This window comes from Cotesia glomerata, linkage group LG4 (genome assembly GCF_020080835.1).
Source record: "Cotesia glomerata isolate CgM1 linkage group LG4, MPM_Cglom_v2.3, whole genome shotgun sequence".
Lineage (NCBI taxonomy): Eukaryota > Metazoa > Arthropoda > Insecta > Hymenoptera > Braconidae > Cotesia > Cotesia glomerata.
Window position 1 is genome coordinate 12,621,323 of NC_058161.1, and position 19,483 is coordinate 12,640,805.

At 28.4% G+C, this 19,483-nt stretch overlaps 1 protein-coding gene across 3 annotated transcripts in view; it reads left to right on the forward strand.

Annotated features, from left to right (window-relative positions):
• The window catches only part of LOC123263541 (carboxypeptidase Q-like), a 46,052-nt gene that overhangs the window by 8,990 nt on the left and 17,579 nt on the right, over nt 1-19,483 (forward strand). For 2 of the 3 annotated variants that reach the window (XM_044726400.1, XM_044726398.1), the window contains exons 3-5: nt 1,791-1,941; nt 8,083-8,756; nt 10,279-10,640. In XM_044726400.1, the coding sequence (XP_044582335.1) occupies nt 1,791-1,941; nt 8,083-8,756; nt 10,279-10,531 (1,078 nt within the window). In that variant the 3' untranslated portion in view covers nt 10,532-10,640. Of the gene's footprint in view, nt 1-1,790; nt 1,942-8,082; nt 8,757-10,278; nt 10,641-19,483 lie in introns of those variants that run through there. The other variant, XM_044726399.1, reaches the window with a different exon arrangement.

Sequence of the window (19,483 nt, forward strand, 5' to 3'; positions counted from 1 at the left end):
TAATTTGTACTTAATTTTACTATAATACGTAAAAATGTAAATTAATGTATTATTATTGCTGATGGTCTTGAGGGAGCTTAGGCTCTAGGAACAATAAAATTTATTATCTATCTATCTATTAAGAAAAAAAAATTTTATTTCTTTACAAAAAGATATAAAATAAAAAATTAAAAAATCCAAGTAACCGATATGGTTGTATATGATTTTCGGAAATTAAAAAAAATTTTTTTGTAAATTTAAAAATTAAATGAAACAATTTTGGAACGTATTTAGTGTGCGTGGTTACGAAAAATTTCACTTTTTATGAAATTCCTAAAATCTATCTACTAGGACTTTTAAAAAGAAATTGAAGTACACAATGACGCACACCAAGTACGTTCCAAAATTGTTTCTTTTAATTTTTAAATTTACAAAAAAATTTTTTTTAATTTCCGAAAATCATATACAACCATATCGGTATCTTGGATTTTTAAATTTTTTATTTTATATCTTTTTGTAAAGAAATAAAAATTTTTTTTCTTAATAGTCTTATGAACGTGAACTTGGCGCGATTTTTTTACAGTGAAACTGTTTTTTGCTCGGATTTCAGTATTTTTTGTAATTATAATAAAAATTGACAATTTTAATTTAATACATTTCCGATGGCAAACTATCCCCTTTAAGCTATAGTTCATGTAAACGTTATTCTTGCGCCGCCTGGCGTGTGTAATTGCAAGCTGTCAAATATCTTTTTTTCACTGTAGTTTCCCATCTATTATAAGATTAGCATGCATCCTTATATTGATTAGTCTCTGACCGTCCGCTTTTTACATAAGAAAAACGTTAAAATCTAAAAATCTGGGTCGCTATAGTTTGTGCTGATTATTTTTAATAATTTTAAATAGAAATTATAAAGATAATTGATAATAATCAAGTAATACGCGTAATAAAAAGCATGAACTACTATTATAAAATATCATATAAAAAAAAAATCAAAATAAATTTGAAAAAATTTGGAGAATCCAAAAGTGCACGCCTCATAACGCTCAATCATTTTTTAAGAAAAAAATTAATTGTGTAATTGATTAAAAAAAAAAATTATAATTAAGTAGTTTCTTACAGAGTATTTTTTATTTTTTTTTTAAATATCGGCGCCCTTTTTTCTTGTCATATACGCAGGCAGTCTAAAAAAATCTAGCTTGATCAAGTGACGCCATAGTTTTCACGTGACAAATAAGAAAAGTTCGTTTGGCTTTGTACGGTTGTATCCGTGAATTTTAATAAAAATTCAATTTAAAAAAAAATACATAAGCTAGGCCACTGATATGAAATACGGACCCAGTTCATCGAATTCTTAAGCTAATAAAAAAGGTCCGGTCTTGAAATATCAATTTGTTCGGGAGTAATCGTTGGTACATCCAAAATGAGGTGACATCCGGACGTCCACGTAAAATTTTTTTCAAAATAGCAACATGAAATGATTTTAAAAAGTAAAAGATGGTTTAATTTAAGTGTTTTTCGGTGTACATTACTTATATTATTGAATAAGTGTAATATGGTTGCGATAAAGGCTTTTAAAGATCACAAAATTGCTTGACCTTGACGAGTCGAGTATAAAGCACAACCTCACGCGCTTCGCGCTATGAGGCGTGCAAAAAATTTGTAACCTCAAAAAACCGTTCTGCTTACGGTATATACACACTCGGTAGTCTGGCTTGAGAACGAAACTTGGCGCCAGACTCTATCGAGTCTGTTTATATTTAATATTTTAGTTATTTAATTTAATGTGGTATTAATTTAATTTATTCTAGAGGAAATGAATCAGCGACAATGTTGTCTCCTCGGGAAAAAAATTTAAGGATGCTGGGACTTGGTTATAGCATTGGAACGCCACCTGAAGGAATAACGGCCGAAGCAATTGTTGTGGAGAGTTTTGAAGAACTAAAAAGGCGCGCTTCTGAGGTTAGTTTTAATGAAGAATAGTCATTTAATATTTTTTTTTTATTAATTTTTTATATTGCAGCGAATATATTGGTCATATAAAAAAAATTTATTAAATAAAAGTTGTTCAAAATTTTATTTTATAAAAAAAATGTCACTTATAATTTTCTCCTAGGTGTTGGGATTGGTTCCCGATATATGGTTGTGATAGAGATATTTAAAGATCACAAAATTGCTTGACCTTGACGAGTCGAGTATAAAGCACAACCTCACGCGCTTCGCGCTATGAGGCGTGCAAAATTCCAAAATATGCGTGATTGTATTAATTTATTTTTTATTTGAAAATTATTTCAATCCCATTAGCTTTAGATTAATTTAATTATCCATTGCTTGTATAAAATAGTTAAAAATTATTATTTTTTCAATATTGTTTAAGTACTTAAAAACAGCTGATTCCCTCTTTTTCTCGCGTCGCACTCACTGCAAGAAACGGTACTATCCTCGGTGTGCATTCATGATTATAAAGCTATTGTAATTTTATGTTTTTCTTTTAAACAAATGAAAATTTAAAAAAAAACACCCTGCTATACGAAATTGATAATTAAAAAATCTATTACGTAGCAGAGCGTTTTTTTCAAAATTCTTCTTTGTCTAGAAGGTAAATATAAAGCTGCAATCATACGCGAAAAAAACAAGATGACACTGGATATCATCCCGGATTATACTGAGTAAAAAAAAATTTCAGATAGTAGTTAGTATAATCAACAGACTCGATAGAGTCTGGCGCCAAGTTCCGTTTTCAAGCCAGACTACCGAGTGTGTATATACCGTAAGCAGAACGGTTTTTTGAGGTTACAATTTTTTTTTCAAATTTATTTTGATTTCTTTTTTATATAATATTTTATAATAGTAGTTCATGTTTTTTATTACGCGTATTACTTGACTATTATCAATTATCTTTATAATTTCTATTTAAAATTATTGAAAATAATCAGCACAAACTATAGCGATCCAGATTTTTAGATTTTAACTTTTTTCTTATGTAAAAAGCGGATGGCCAGAGACTAAAAAAACGCCATTCGGTCACACCCGAAATGGAAGGTAGATTTCACTAAATGAAATTCTTGATAGAATGACGTACATAAGTCGGTTGTACTACACATTGCCTAAAAAATGGTTCAATTGCACTCTTAAATTTGAAAAAATAACTAAAAATGGTAAAAATGTCAATTTTATAAACGTCAAATTGAAGGCGATTTCATGAGCTTTCACATGAATTTATCAAAAATTAACAATCTCTTTTCAATCGAAAGTTATACATCAGAGAAGTCACCGAAAACATGATTTTCACTATTTTGATAATTTTGAGGAGCTACCATTTCTAAACTTATTAATTTAACGAATTTCTCTCATTTTAGGGCTCATGCAAGCTAATTAATTAATTATCCGAGGAATCTATATACTAAATTTCGTTAGGGTCTGTTAAGAATTCTCGATATAATAACATTCATAAGTCGTTTGTACTACACATTACCTGAAAATGGTTCAGTTGCACTCTTAACTTTGATAAAATAACTAAAAATGGTCAAAATGTCAATGTTATATACGTTAAATTAAAGGTAATTTCATGAGCTATCACATGAATTTTTTAAAAATTAGCTATCTCTGTTCAATCAAAAGTTATACATCAATAAAGTGACCAAAGACGTGATTTTTACTATTTTGAAAATTTTAAATGGCCGCCATTTCTAAACTAATTGAACGATTTTGCTCATCTTTGAACTCGTTCAAGGTAATTACCCAAATAATATGTGTACCGAGTTTCATCTAAATCCGTTGAGAATTGTAGACACTATCGTGTCCACAACCCTCGCGGTTTCGATAATGCCGTAAAAATACCGTAATTTTTCGGCATTTATGCTCATGCCGTATATTTACCGTTATAGTTCAGTAATAATGCAGTCAAACTATAGTTGTTTTGGCCAGTTTTTATACTGTAGTTATCCAGTATATATACTGCACTTATGCTGTACAGTTACCAAAAATATACTATACAATTACCGCATTAATGCCCAAATTTTACCCAAAAAATTCCAAATAATTACTGTAATAATACAGTAATTTTGCCGAATATTTTCTGACATAATGGAAAATTATTAAAGATTTAGTTTTATTTTTAGTTCACTTCTATGTTAGAAATGAATAAAATGAAAAATTTCAAATTTTGCTTTTTATTCTGCATCGCTACTTTGCAATAACAAATACTGTTTTTGAATAAAAAATATGTAGAATATTATTTTTTAATTAGGTATTTAGCGATAATTAATATAAAATAATACATATGTTAAGTAAATATATTCTAATTTTAATTTCAATTTTTAATTTCTCACTTAGAAAATTGCAAATTTTCTAAAATCGAAAAGTTATATTGTTTTACATATATAATTATATTATTTAATTTTAAATATGCTTATCGTAAGATGGACGGTGTGGCTTAATGTATATAGAATAAGCAAAAAAACAATATGGTACAGACCGGGTAGCTCAAATGGTAGAGTAGCCGACATGTCCCCAGGAGGTTCTAGGTTCGAATCCCAGTCCGAGCGTTATTTAATTTGACACCATTTTTTAAATATGGTTTTAATACAGTCATTTTACCGCCTTATTACCGTAAATATGCCGCATTTTCAGCGTAAATGTATCTTATTTTTACGGTAAATGTTCCGTAATTTTTGGATAAAAAAACTGACCAAAACAACCGAAAAAATGCTAAAAAAATACCGCATTAATACTGTATAATTGCGACATTTTTTCGGCATTTACAAAACCGCTAGGGAAGCCGCGTTATATTACATATATATATATATATATATATATATATATATATATATATATATATATATATATATATATATATATATATATATACTAGACGACCCGGTGAACTTAGTATCATCTACATATATTTTTGAAAAGTATAGTCAAAACTGAATACAAAATTTTTATTTACATTAAATGCACCGTATTTATACACTTAATTAATTTAAAGCTTTCTGATGGAATACATTTTTTATCTTTTCTTGCGGTGCGTAAATATATAAAGATGGTGGTTTTCTGACTCACGAACACGCGACGTATAATTTCCCATGCACGAAACACGGAAACTCCGATTTGATTCCCACATTTGATTAACTTCGACAACTTAAGTCAGGTCGTCTTCTCCTTGGTATTTTGAAACAATAACAATAAAAAATTCCTTGCGCACTGACAAACTGATGATAGATTTTATTAATTGGCTTGAAATTAATTTATTTCTTTTAACAACTAACTGACACTTTTTTTTATTTCTGAAAACAAAACAGACCAAAAAGATCGGACCTCACTTCACAGCTAGGAACGGACCCAAAGAGATCAGACCTCATTACTCAGCTCAGAACATTGTGTATTGAAAAACTAAATTGTCATTTTTAGTATTTTCTGTTGTTTATTATTTATGTTTTTCACCGTTTAAACCTTCCCTGAACTTCCAAAATTTCCTGTTTCTCTTGAGATTTTATCAAATTTTATGTCTGTAGGAACTGATATTTGAAGAATATGAATTTTTTGACAATTAATACCCCCGCACTCTTATGTGAGGGAGGAATTTCATAAGATCCTATTCGAGATGATTTCTACATTATAAATAAAATATTCTTACAAAACTTCGAGTCTATAGAAACTATTGTTTGGAAGTGAACGTTTTTCACTGCTGACGTCCCCGCAATCCCTTTTGGGGTTAGAATTTGATAAAATCCATTCTTAGCTGAACTTAAAATTATACACGAAGATTCCTACCAAATTTAGAGTCTGTAGAAAGTTACAGTTTGGAGATAGAAATTTAACATTCTAACACCCACCCCCGCAATCTTTATTGGGGGTGGGTTGCTGTAAAATCCGCTCTTAAAACATTTCCGCACCACATATGGAAGACTCCAACTAAATTTGCCGTCTGTAGGATCTATAGTTTGAAAATTAAAAATTTTCATTGTTAATATCTGCCCCCGCAACCCCCTGTGGAGTGAGCTATCGTGAAATTCGTCCATAGATTATTTCTTTATCCCCCACAGAAGATTCCTACCAAATTTGGGGTTAAAATGACAAAATTCCGTGTGAATTCCGACACAAGGACCAATGCAATAGATAGATTTCTACGAAAAAAAGATATTTGACAGCTTGCAATTACACACGCCAGGCGGCGCTAGAATAACTTTTACATGAACTATAGCTTAAAGGGGATAGTTTGCCACCGGAAATGTATTAAATTAAAATTGTCAATTTTAATTATAATTACAAAAAATCCTGAAATCCGAACAAAAACAGTTTCACTGTAAAAAAATCACGCCAAGTCCACGTTCATAAGACTATTAAGAAAAAAAAATTTTATTTCTTTACAAAAAGATATAAAATAAAAAATTAAAAAATCCAAGATACCGATATGGTTGTATATGATTTTCGGAAATTAAAAAAAATTTTTTTGTAAATCCAGATTACAATGAGCATAATCCAGATATCACGCAGTATAATCTGGATTTTTCTAGCTTCTATCTGAAATTTTTTTTCACCACAGATAATACTGAGTATAATCTGGGATGATACCCAGTATCATCTTATTCTTTCCATGTAGAGACCGGCTGTTAAGAAATTTTTTTTTATTCATAAAACTTTTTTATTTTATGTCTTGTGAAGCTATTTATCAAAATTTTTTATAAAAACTTAAATTTTTTTTGTGCCCTTTTAGCTTTAGGCACTACTTTTCTAAAAGCTAAAAGGGCGCATGTCTTGAGTCACTCTCTTTTAGCTTTAGTATACTCGATTTTTTTTTTTTTTTACAGATCTTTGTGTTTCGAGTGATTTTAATTAGAAGAATGACAAAAAAAAATTTTTTAATCCGCCCTTTTAGCATGGATCCCTACTAACCTGTAGCTATGCGCCCTTTTTGCATTAGTCACGCAATATCACAAAATTCATGATAAAAGGGCACAACACGGTAACAAGCTTGTAATTATTTTATTGAAAAATTTAATTATTTAAGATATTTTGTCCGGGATATTTTGTCGAAGGATAAAACCATAATTGTTGATAAAGTATGTCATTGATTCCAACATTTCCCCTTAATGACATTACTCCTCAAACTCCAACACTAGGACCAATAAAAAATTCGTTATTTCAAAATTAAAATTTTAATAATTATCAAAAAATTTAATTATTAATTATAAATCTTAATTGTTGATATTACGGCAAAAATATTGGGCTTAAAAAAATGTTTTCAAATAAAAGTTATTCAAAATTTAATTTTACAAAAAAATGTCTTATAATTTTCTCCTAGGACTAATCAGAAATTCGTAATTTCAAAATAAAAATTTTCCAAAATAATTACCAAAAAACTTGAATTATTTAAAATTAATTTTAATTTTTTAAATTATACAGTGAAACAATTGGTTGTATAAAACAATCATAGAAGGCATTTTTTTTTATAAAATTAAATTTGGAATAACTTTTCCAAAAATTTTTTTTCAAGTCCAATATTTTCGCCGTAATATCAAAAATTGAGATTCATAATTAATAACATAATTTTTGCCAATTTTAAAAATCTTAATTTCACGACAAAAGCTTACCAATTTTTCCATGATCTTGAGCTTAAGGAAAACTTGATATCTAGCCTCACTGATGACTCAAATCGTTAAAATTTTAAGTGATTTGCAGTGCATTAAATCTAAACTTAGTCCGACACATCTTAAAATTTCTTGCTTACTTTTATTTTACCTCATTTTTTCTGATTGTAAATAGCTGATTACATTTCTCTAATTTTTGAGAACTTTTGTTTTTACTGTTCTATTAGCGAAATCCAATTATTGTTAAAATATTCATGTAGATTTGTTTATACTCTTCTATTTTTGCCATTCGGCCATTGCTTAGCATTCTAATTAAATAAACAAATAAATAATTTTGATATTGCGGCTTTCTGATTAATCTTCGAAGAAAATTATAAGAGACATTTTTTATTTATTTTTTTTTTTTTTCAATTAAATTTAGTTAAACTTTTGTGCCAAAATTTTTTTTCCAAGCCCAATAATTTCGCCGTAATATAAAAAAATGTATTAATTCCAATTTTTTATTCATCAGATCCCGGGAAAAATAGTAGTATACAACCAAAAATTCATCTCGTACGGTAAAACAGTAGAATACCGCAGCCGTGGTGCTATCGAAGCAGCCAAAGTAGGAGCAGTAGCGACTCTTATTAGGAGCATCACCCCATTTTCAATCTACTCGCCGCACACCGGGATGATGGACTACTCAGAGTCAGTGAAGAAGATCCCCGCGGCTTGTATCACAGTGGAAGACGCGCACCTGCTGGGCCGCCTGGCGAAAAGAGGCAAGAAGTTAAGAATCAGCATCAAGATGGAGGCGCACCAACTGGCCAGCGGCCGTTCCAGGAACTTAGTCTCGGAGATCTCGGGTTCCACTCAACCCGAGAAGGTCGTCGTGGTCTCCGGGCACGTAGACAGCTGGGACGTTGGCCAGGGCGCCATGGACGACGGAGGCGGCGCTTTTTCTTCCTGGGTCTCAGTGCTGCTCCTCAAGGGCTTGGGCTTGCAGGCCAAAAGGACTATTCGCTCTATTATGTGGACTGCTGAGGAAATGGGAATTATTGGAGCTAATTATTATATTAATAAGTACAGGAGCCAGGAGAAAAATCTGCAGATGGTTATGGAGTCTGATATTGGAACTTTTTTACCTCTTGGGTGGGAAGCTACTGGGTCGCCGGAAGTTATTTGTATTCTTCGTCGGATTACTAAGTAATTTTATTTATTTTTAAAAAATTTTTTTTATAACTGAAAAATATTTTTTATAATGCTAAAAGAAATATCGCGTTACTCTAGAGCCATAAGGGCGTATAAAAATTTTTTTTTGCTCCAATCAATGTAAAAATCTTGAAAATATTAACATCTATGGAAAAAACGAAAAAAAAAATTTTTTTTGTCATACGCTCTTATGGTTTTAAGAAAACATTTTTCTAAAACCTTAAGGGCGTATCTTGTTTTTTCGGTTTATCATCAATTATGGGTCAGAGTAAGAAAAAAAATTGCAAAGGTGATAGAAATTATCACTCCACAACTTGATTTATGTCAACAAATATTTATTTAAATGAGAAAACTAATAAAAAATTAAGGAAAAATAAATTCATCAGAGTATTACTCCAATGCCATCTCTATCGTCAGGATCGTCTGTGTCTACACTGATAGAAGGATTTATTAAACAAATATTTCTTAGTATTTAAAATGATTTGTTTGTATTTAATAAATCTGATATTCATTTATTAAATATTAATAAATCTTTTTAAATACTAAGAAATATTTGTTAAGGACTAAAAAGTGGGCTCTAATAAATGATTTGTTAAATATTAACAACTATTTTTAACTATAAACAAATCCTTCTATCAGTGTAAGATTATGAAAGTAAAAAAAAAGATTTCCTAATTTTTTTTTTAACTAGATAATGACAAAAAAATTTATAAACTATGACCATGGCTGAAAATTAAACTTTGATAATACCGATGATATTTTATGGGCCAATGCCTGATATACAAAAATGATTTAGGTCATCAAACTTGCTTCAAGATATTGGTATTAAAGAATCATAACAATTCTTAAGAACAAAGTTCTTTTTGAATGGCTTTTTTAAAATTAAAGTTCTAAATGGCTTACAAAACTCTTTTGTTAATTGTAAATAGATCTGAAGTAAAAAAAAAATCAATTTTGAAAAACTTTGAGGCTAATTTTATTAACTTGAAGACATACCGATTGTTCTCAAGTTGTTATGAATTTATTTTTTCTTAATTTTTCATTCGTTTTTTCACTCAAATAAATATTTGTTGATATAAATTAAGTTGTGGAGTGATAATTTCTATCACCTTTGCAATTTTTTTTCTTACTCCGACCTATAATCGATAATTAACCGAAAAAACAGGATACGCCCTTATGGTTTTAGAAAAATGTTTTCTTAAAACTATAAGGGCGTATCACAAAAAAAAAATTTTTTTTCCTTTTTTCCATAGATGTTAATGTTTTCAATATTTTTACATTGATTGGAGCAAAAAAAAATTTTTTATACGCCCTTATGGTTCTAGTAACGCGATATATTAATTTGATTTATTAAAAAAATAAATTGAATCATATTAAAATTTACAAAAAAAAAAATTTTTTTGGCCAAAAATTTTATTCTTGTATCAAAATCAAAAAATTCTTTAAGAAATATTAAGACAATTTTTTTCATTAATATAAAAAATTATTTATTATTTTAAAAATGATTTTTTTTCAGATTATTGTCAAAAATGACGCCTCTGGAAGTGAAAACACCTCACAGTGGCCCAGATATCGAAAACTGGGTGAATGATGGCGTACCTGGAGCGTCTTTGTGGAACAAAAACGAACGTTACTTCTGGTTCCATCATTCTGAAGGCGACACAATGGACGTAGAAACTCCCGACAACCTGGACATGGCAACCGCGCTTTTTGCAGCGACTTCATACATTATCGCTGATATTAGTCTTGATTTACCCCGAAATACATAATCAATATCATAAAACATTCAAATGTAATTAATTAACAATTAATGGTGTTAAACTCTTGATATCAAAAGCCATAATTTTAAAATTAAAATTTTCATATACCAAAAAATTGAATTATCTATATTATTAAGAGAATAAGTAAAATTTTGTGGCCAGAGTATTTATATAATAAAATGGGTTTTTTATGGTTAAATTTGGTATCGTTAAAAAAATCTTGACCTGGAGATTTTCCTTTTTAAGGTTTTATATCATTCTCACTGATAGTGAATTTATGATGATAAGTATTTAGGCTGCATTCGAAAATACTACATCTCTAGATATATAATTAAGAAATGACCTTGTATCTTGTGAACTAATGACATTTTTAAAGATATAAACTCATCCCGATGTTACACTCATCGAGACCTTTCATTTGAGTACCCACATCAATTTTTCATATATTTATATATATTATATATATATGTATATATGAAAAATATATCAAAACTGCATGTGGGTACTCAAATGAAAGCTCTTCATGAGTGTTAGATCGGGATGAGCTTATCTCTTTAAAAATCTCAGTAATTAAGAGATGACCTTGTATCTTGTGAACTATTGACATTTTTAAAGATATAAGCTCACCCTAATGATATACTCATTGAGACCTTTCATTTGAGTACCTACATCAATTTTTCATATATTTTATATATATGTATATATATATATATATATATATATATATATATATATATATATATATATATATATATATATATATATATGAAAAATATAAAAAAGGCATGTGGGTACTCAAATGAAAGCTCTTGATGAGTTTAACATCGGGATGAGCTTATATTTTTAAAAATGTCAGTAATTTATAAATGACCTTGTATTTCGTAAAGTATTGACATTTTTAAAGATATAAGCTCACTCTGTCATTACACTCATCGAGACCTTTCATTTGAGTACCCACATCAATTTTTCATATATTTATATATATTATATATATGTATATATGAAAAATATATCAAAACTGCATGTGGGTACTCAAATGAAAGCTCTTGATGAGTGTTAGATCGGGATGAGCTTATCTATTTAAAAATGTCAGTAATTAAGAGATGATCTTGTATCTTGTGAACTATTGACATTTTTAAAGATATAAGCTCACCCTGATGATATACTCATTGAGACCTTTCATTTGAGTACCCACATCAATTTTTCATATATTTTATATATTTATATATATTATGTATATAAATATATGAAAAATATATAAAAAAAAGGCATGTGGGTACTCAAATGAAAGCTCTTGATGAGTTTAACATCGGGATGAGCTTATATTTTTAAAAATGTCAGTAATTTAGAAATGACCTTGTATTTCGTAAAGTATTGACATTTTTAAAGATATAAGCTCACTCTGTCATTACACTCATCGAGACCTTTCATTTGAGTACCCACATCAATTTTTCATATATTTATATATATTATATATATAAATATATGAAAAATATATCAAAAATGCATGTGGGTACTCAAATGAAAGCTCTTGATGAATGTAACATCGGGTTGAGCTTATATCTTTAAAAATATCAATAGTTAAGAAAGTACAGAGCAATTTAACAAAAATTAGGATTTCATTTTTTTAAACATATTTTAAATTAAGATTGTCCAATTTTTTGTTTTACATTATATTAATTAATCTTTTGAGAAACAAAATTAATACTTTTTAATAATATTTTCTCAAGTTTAATAATTAATTTCAATCGACAGTCATCCGGATACACCAATTATTGACAGGCTGATAAATCGATTGATCCAACTAGTGACATACCGTTGCACCAATTATTGACATCTTTAATGTTTACGTGTCACCATTAATCTGATCTAAATACAATAAGTAAAGTCTGATTGGAGAGGTTAGAGCTTGGTATAAACTCACCTGTCAATATCAGATCCATATATTTTGTGTACCAATTATTGACACCAATTATTTTATAATTAATAACCATTCAGTTGAATGTAAATATCCGATATTGTTAATTTTTAATACTTAATTTATTTATTAAAAAAAAATGTTTAATTTGATTAGTTTAAAAAATAATTAAAAATCTGAAATTTTTAGTGCTTACTTCAAAATAGTTTATTTTACAAGTTTCAGAATACTAAACTTTATTATTTTAATTAATTAATATATTTTTCTTATTAATTTTTTTATAATTCTTAGAGTGTATAAAAAAATTGTTATTAATATTGTAGATAAATAAGATTTAAAATAAAATAGGGTGTCAATAATTGGAACCCTGTCACTAATTCTTTAATTCTTTAATTTTCACACATTATTTTTTCCTATACGAAGCTTAAGTGACGAATCGAATCAACAGAAAAGAGACATCTAAAGAGGGTAATTTGAATGTTTGTTTCAGTAGTATTCATTTTGAATTTTCAGTTTCACTTCGCTGAAGAGCAAAAAGAAGAAAATGGTTGTTACAGCAGACAACTAGTCCATGACAAGTCTGCTTGACCACGAGGGATACTGGATGCGAATGCAATTGACAGGCAATTGTTATCTGGACACAAGCTCGAATTTCATTGATCCTCTACCAATTTGTTTTTTTCAACAGTGCATAAACAAAAAAAAAAAAACAGAAACAAAGAAAAAACATACGGATTCTGTAAAAGAGAACGGATTGAATGAAAATAGCTATGCTAAAAGAACGTAGAGTGGATTTTTTTTATAGAGAAAATAAATAAAAGATACTTTGAACTGCTTTTTGGTGTATTGACTGATTTTTTGAATAATTTTAAACTGCAGTAATTGATTTGACACTTTTGAGATGGAAAATTTTAGATTATACATGTAATAGAAAATTTTTTTGAGCCAAGAATTTTGTTCTCCAATCAAGACATTTTTCTTCCTGTGCAGGGATGGCCTTTAGGGTCAACCATTTTCCAGATTTTTTTTCAATGTAAAATTTACATTTTTCATTGTAAAATTTACAATTTTCCATGTAAATTTAAAATTTATTCCACTTGCCACAATTTAGATTTTTTGCAATGTAAATTTAACACTTTTTTCCGATGTAAATTAAAAAAATTTTTGAGATGTAAATTTAATATTCTGTCCAATGTAAATTTAACATTTTTCTATGTAAATTCACCAGTTATTCCCCCCATTAAATTGACATGTTTTTCAATACAAAGTTTACATATTTCGATGTAAATTAAATATGTCATAAATTTTTTAATTTACAATATTTCCATGTAAATTTACGATCTATTCTACTTGCTGAAATTTAGATTATTTGTAATGTAAATTTAGCATTGTTACCATGTAAATTCATTTTTTATTCCACTCGCTAAATTTAAATTTTTTTTATGTAAAATTTACATTTTTCCATGTAACTCAAACATGTCATAAATTTTTTAAATCACAATTTTTCCATGTAAATTTAACATCTATTCCACTTACCAAAATTAAAATTTTTTGAAATATAAATTTAACATTTTTACAATGTACACAGTAAAAAATTTTGCGTCATTGCGTCAAAAAATTTTGTGTTAAATATATAACACTTTTATGTGTAAATTTAACATTAATTGTGTTAAATTAACACAAAAAAGTGTAAAATATTTAACATAAAAATTTTTAACACAAAATTTTTTTGACGCAATGACGCAAAATTTTTTACTGTGTAAATTAAAAATTTTTTCCATGTAAATTCACCAGTTATTCCACCTGTTAAATTTACATGTTTTTCATTACAAAGTTTACATATTTCGATGTAAATTAAATATGTCATAAATACAATATTTCCATGTAAATTTACGATCTATTCTACTTGCTAAAATTTAGATTATTTGTAATGTAAATTTAACATTTTTTTCTATGCAAATTCATTAGTTATTCCACTCGCTAAATTTACATTTTTCAATGTAAAATTTACATTTTTTAAGTGTAAAATTTACATTTTTCGATGCAAATTAAACATGTCATAAATTTTTTAATTTAAAATATTTCCATGTAAATTTAACATCTATTCTACTTGCTAAAATTTAGATTATTTGTAATGTAAATTAATTAGTTATTCCACTCGCAAAATTTACATTTTTTTAGTGTAAAATTTACATTTTTTTAGTGTAAAATTTACATTTTTTAATGTAAAATTTACATTTTTTAAATGTAAAATTTACATTTTTCGATGTAAATTAAACATTTTACAAATTTTACAATTTTTTTCATGTAAATTTAACATATTATTTTCCAAAATTAAAATTGGAATTTCTAATAATTCAAAACTTGAATTTAAAAAAAAAATGTAAATTCGACAATCATGTTTACACAAGAATTACAAATATAAACCCCCAAAATTTCCTACAATTTCACCATTATTTAATCTCCCTCACATACATCGCAATTATGATAGCGATTACTTAAAAAAAAAAAAAAAAAAAAAAAAAACCTTCAATTCCAAACATCCTTTGTCCCCTCAAAAGAAATCAAAGCACTCGCGTTCGTACAAAGAATTTCTTTGTTTACTCCCTAGAACCATTTTCCCATCCCGGTCTAAGGATAAGGACTCCTCAGTATCTGCGGATTAATATTCGTTGTCTCAAGAGAGCTCGAGTTGTGGATACAGACCGGAATCGTAGAAGCCGGGATAGAGTTGCCGGGATGGGGAGGTGTAACGGTGGTTACAAGGCTAAATAATATACGAAGAAAGATTTCTTCTTTATTTTTTGTTAAAGTGAAATATATAAAAGGCGTAGTCTTTTTTTCGGTATTGAGACCAAAGAAAGTGAACAAATAAAGGTTTTGCTGGGTCTGTTGAATTTTACTGTCGGAGACAAATGGTATGGATTCACCCTCCGATGCTAAAATTAATCGACGGCAGTTTTTTAGTGGGGACATTTCATGTCAAATGTAAAAATGACGTAAATTGAAAAATTTCTCTAATTCTAATTTAGTCCTAATTTATTATTAAAAGTTAATATTTTACGTTGTAAAGAAATGTTTTTTTTAATCAATAAGAAAATCGATTTTTCTCTCTTAGTAAATTTTTAGCCGAACTAACTTGTATTCGGGTCAAATGTTGTTTTAATAGTTTTAACAACAAATTAATTTTATGTTTCTTATTAACTAACATATTTATTATTATAGTTTTAAGAACAAATTTTTTTATATTCGTTATTAATTAACACCTAAGTTTATCAAGATCGTGTTGTCAGCAAGCTAAATCATTTATTTGTGTTTTTTAATTAGTTTTTTTTAATTATCCTAAATAATTTATAGTTAAATATATAAACAATAATGTTTCTAAGGTTGAAATAATATAATAGTCTTTATAATAACCAACTTGGTGTAGAAATTTTGTCCCACCAGTCACAAATGCCTGTCCCACCAGTCACAATAAAAAAAAACTTTTAACTTCCCGCTACAAAAATCAAAGATTTTAAAAAATCAGGAAGTTATTGTTTTCACCCCGTTTTGCAAAAACCGAGTTTTCATCAGATCTCGACGTTTAAAGGTCACAGGAAGCTTCCCTGACTATCCCCACGAGGTTGTCACGGAGTCTGTATGTATGTGTGTGTGTGTGTGTGTGTGTGTGTGTGTGAAAGTATGTGAACCACTTATAACTTTTGAACGGCTTTACCGATTTCATCGCGGTTGGTGCCATTCAAAAGGGCTTGATCAAACTTAGATTTTGAAAACTATTTGGACCGATTCAGATCAATAGATTTTGAGAAATCTTCAAAAAACTGAAAAAAAAATTTTTTTTAAATGTGATTTTTTTGGAATCACTTTTAAACGGCTTAATGGTTCAATTCCGAAAACTAATCAGCTCTTAACCTCAAAAAATCACGTCAATCGCCACCAGTCCGGTCAAAATCGGTTGATTCGTTCGAGAGATATCGTGAACGAAAGAAAACCGAAAAAAGCGCGATCAATTCAAAATTTGAGATTCTTTGTGAGGCTTAAAAAACTGCGTCGAATGCTGCCAACCGCGTGAAAATCGGTTTATTCATTCAAAAGTTATTGCGGTTTAAAAATTCAAAAAATAGTGTCATCAAATCCCTATCGGAATTTTGAGCTCGAAGAGCTCAAAAGCATAGAAAAGCTATCTCTTTAAGCTCGAAGAGCTCAAAATGACACATAAAATGTATTTTTGAGCCTGGAGAGCTCAAAAACATCATTGGTGCAATTTTAAGCGCCTAAGTATGGAGTCAGCGGGAAGTTGCAGGGATGGCCTCCAGGGTCAACCGTTTTTCTAATTTTTATTACTTAAAATAATAAGTTTGTAAAATTACAATACTTTCCTTGAATTTTACTTGAATTGAAATAATAAAAAAGAAAGATATGATTTAATATTTGTTGTCATTTTATTTTTATGAAGCGCTGACTAGATTTTACATCTCACGTAGACCTAATTTTTACAACTCTGATGATATAAAGTGAAAATAATATTTACCCTAACTAAGAATCGAACACGAGCCGCGCGCTTGCCAGACCGATACCTAACGCCCTACGCCGTACGACCGATAGGTGATGTAACATCTTATTATTCTTATAAGCTAATCGTACGCGGTGATTGAGCTTTACGGCTTATTATTTATAATTTACATTATTTGTGTTATTTTATGCTGTTTATTGATGGAAAATAACTAACTTTTACATTATTTATAATTCAATGAATATTATAAAAATTAAAGTCTAACATATACTCATTCAAATATATTGATTTCGAAATGATCGTTTGAGCGTAATATTAAAATTTATAAAAGATAAATGATGCCTCGAATTTTTTATTACAAATAAACAACCATAGACTAAAAATTAATAAAAATAAATATGAAGGACATTGTTGTTTTTTGATACATCAGTGTCATTTTTGTAAAACTGATAAATATTGTTTTTAAAATTGGAAAACAGTGAAGTAGAATTACAATTCGTTTAATATAATTAAAATTGTCTGGTAACATTGCAATGCACTGTGTAATTTTACAATGAAAATCGTAAAAATAAAAAAAGCTTTTTAAATTTTTTATGAGATTATTGTAATATAAATTACAATATTTTTTTGTGATTTTACATAGAATTATGCCGAATCAGATGACAAATAATGTTTGCAAAATTAAAAAGCTTTTTCTTAAAAATTGACCAACGTATCTGTAATATTACAATGCCTGTTAGGTTTATACATGAAGATTGTAAAATTACAATATATCTTAATAGATTTGCTGGCAGATGTTGGAAAATGACATGAATTGTATTTTAGTTCGCATTGCTATACACTGATTTGTAATTTTACTTATTATTTGTTTTGTAATATGATTGTAATTTTACAAAAATTTTTAATAGTGCATAATTACAGCTTATAATTGATGGAATTCCAGAGTCGAATGTCCCACTATTTACTATGGAATGTCCCAGTGACATTTTTTTTTATGGTCATTTTTTATTTTAGTTCGAGTTATGATTGGTCATTACCATATTTACAAAAGTTCTGACCCCTGTATTTAGACTTAGACCGTCGACCTCCGTCACAACGAAGCTATAAATCACCGAAAATATTTAAGTTACCAATTCATCTTACATTTCTTCCATAAATCAACAAATGCTGGAAAAAAAAAAAAAAAAAGAAGCTTTTTCAACAATTCTCAGGTCACGTACAAGACAAAACGTTTGCTCAATATCGTCTTCTATTCCAAACTTCCACCAAAAATCCTCCTGTATATATATATAATATATATGTATTTTATTATTTTATTCGAACTTTCCCTTTTTATTCTGATACACGACCCTATTAATAACCGAGGTATTTTCTGCCGACAAACGAGTATATTAACTTTTTTAATATCGGAATATTGACAGGTATATTATGTAACTTTGTTATTGATTTTATATTTTATTTATTTATTTTTTTAATGATAGAAAGATGATTATTTTTTCAATTTGAGAAGTAATGAAGAGTGAAATTTAGTCGCGCGGTCAAGCTGGTGCATAGTAAATTTTCGGGGGAAAACCGCAACCGGCTCTACGAGAGCTTCACTGTTGTATAGATATATATTAACCAGTATGTTGGCAAGGTAGTTACATTTTATTAAGGGGCGAAAATATGACCGTGAATTGTAATCACCGGGAAGTGATTAACAGCTTTGTTGCTGAATAGAATTTAATTTTATACCTGATGTGAAAATAATTTTTTTATTGAAAAAAATGTTACTAGGTGTATCAGATATGATCAGATGTATCAGATCTGATCAGATTTGATCATATACATTAAATTAAACGAGATGTATCAGATGTGATCGAAAATATCAGATTTGATCAGATATATTAGATTTTATCAGATCTGATCAGATACATTAGATTTTATCAGATATATCGGATCTATTAGATCTAATAGATCTGATCATATGTATCAGATCTATTTGATCTGATCAGATATATCAGATCTATTAATCTGATCAGATATATCAGATCTAATCAGATATATCAGATCTGATCAGATATATCAGATCTATTAGATCTGATCATATATATCAGATCTATCAGAACTGATCATGTATATCAGATCTATTAGATCTGATCAGATATATCAGATCTAACATATCCGATCACATATATCAGATCCAACAGATCTGACCATATATCTCAGATCTAACAGATCTGATATATCTGATCAGATATACTAGATCTATTAGATCTGATCAGATATATCAGATCTACTAGATCTGATCAGATTTATAAGATATATCAGATCGGATCATATATATTAGATCTATCAGATCTGATCATATATATCAGATCTATTAGATCTGATCAGATATATCAGATCGAACAGACCTGATCAGATATATCAGATCTAACAGATCTGATCAGATATATCAGATCTATTAGATCTGATCAGATATATCAGACCTATTAGATCTGATCAGATGTATAAGATATATCAGATTGAACAGATCTGATCAGAT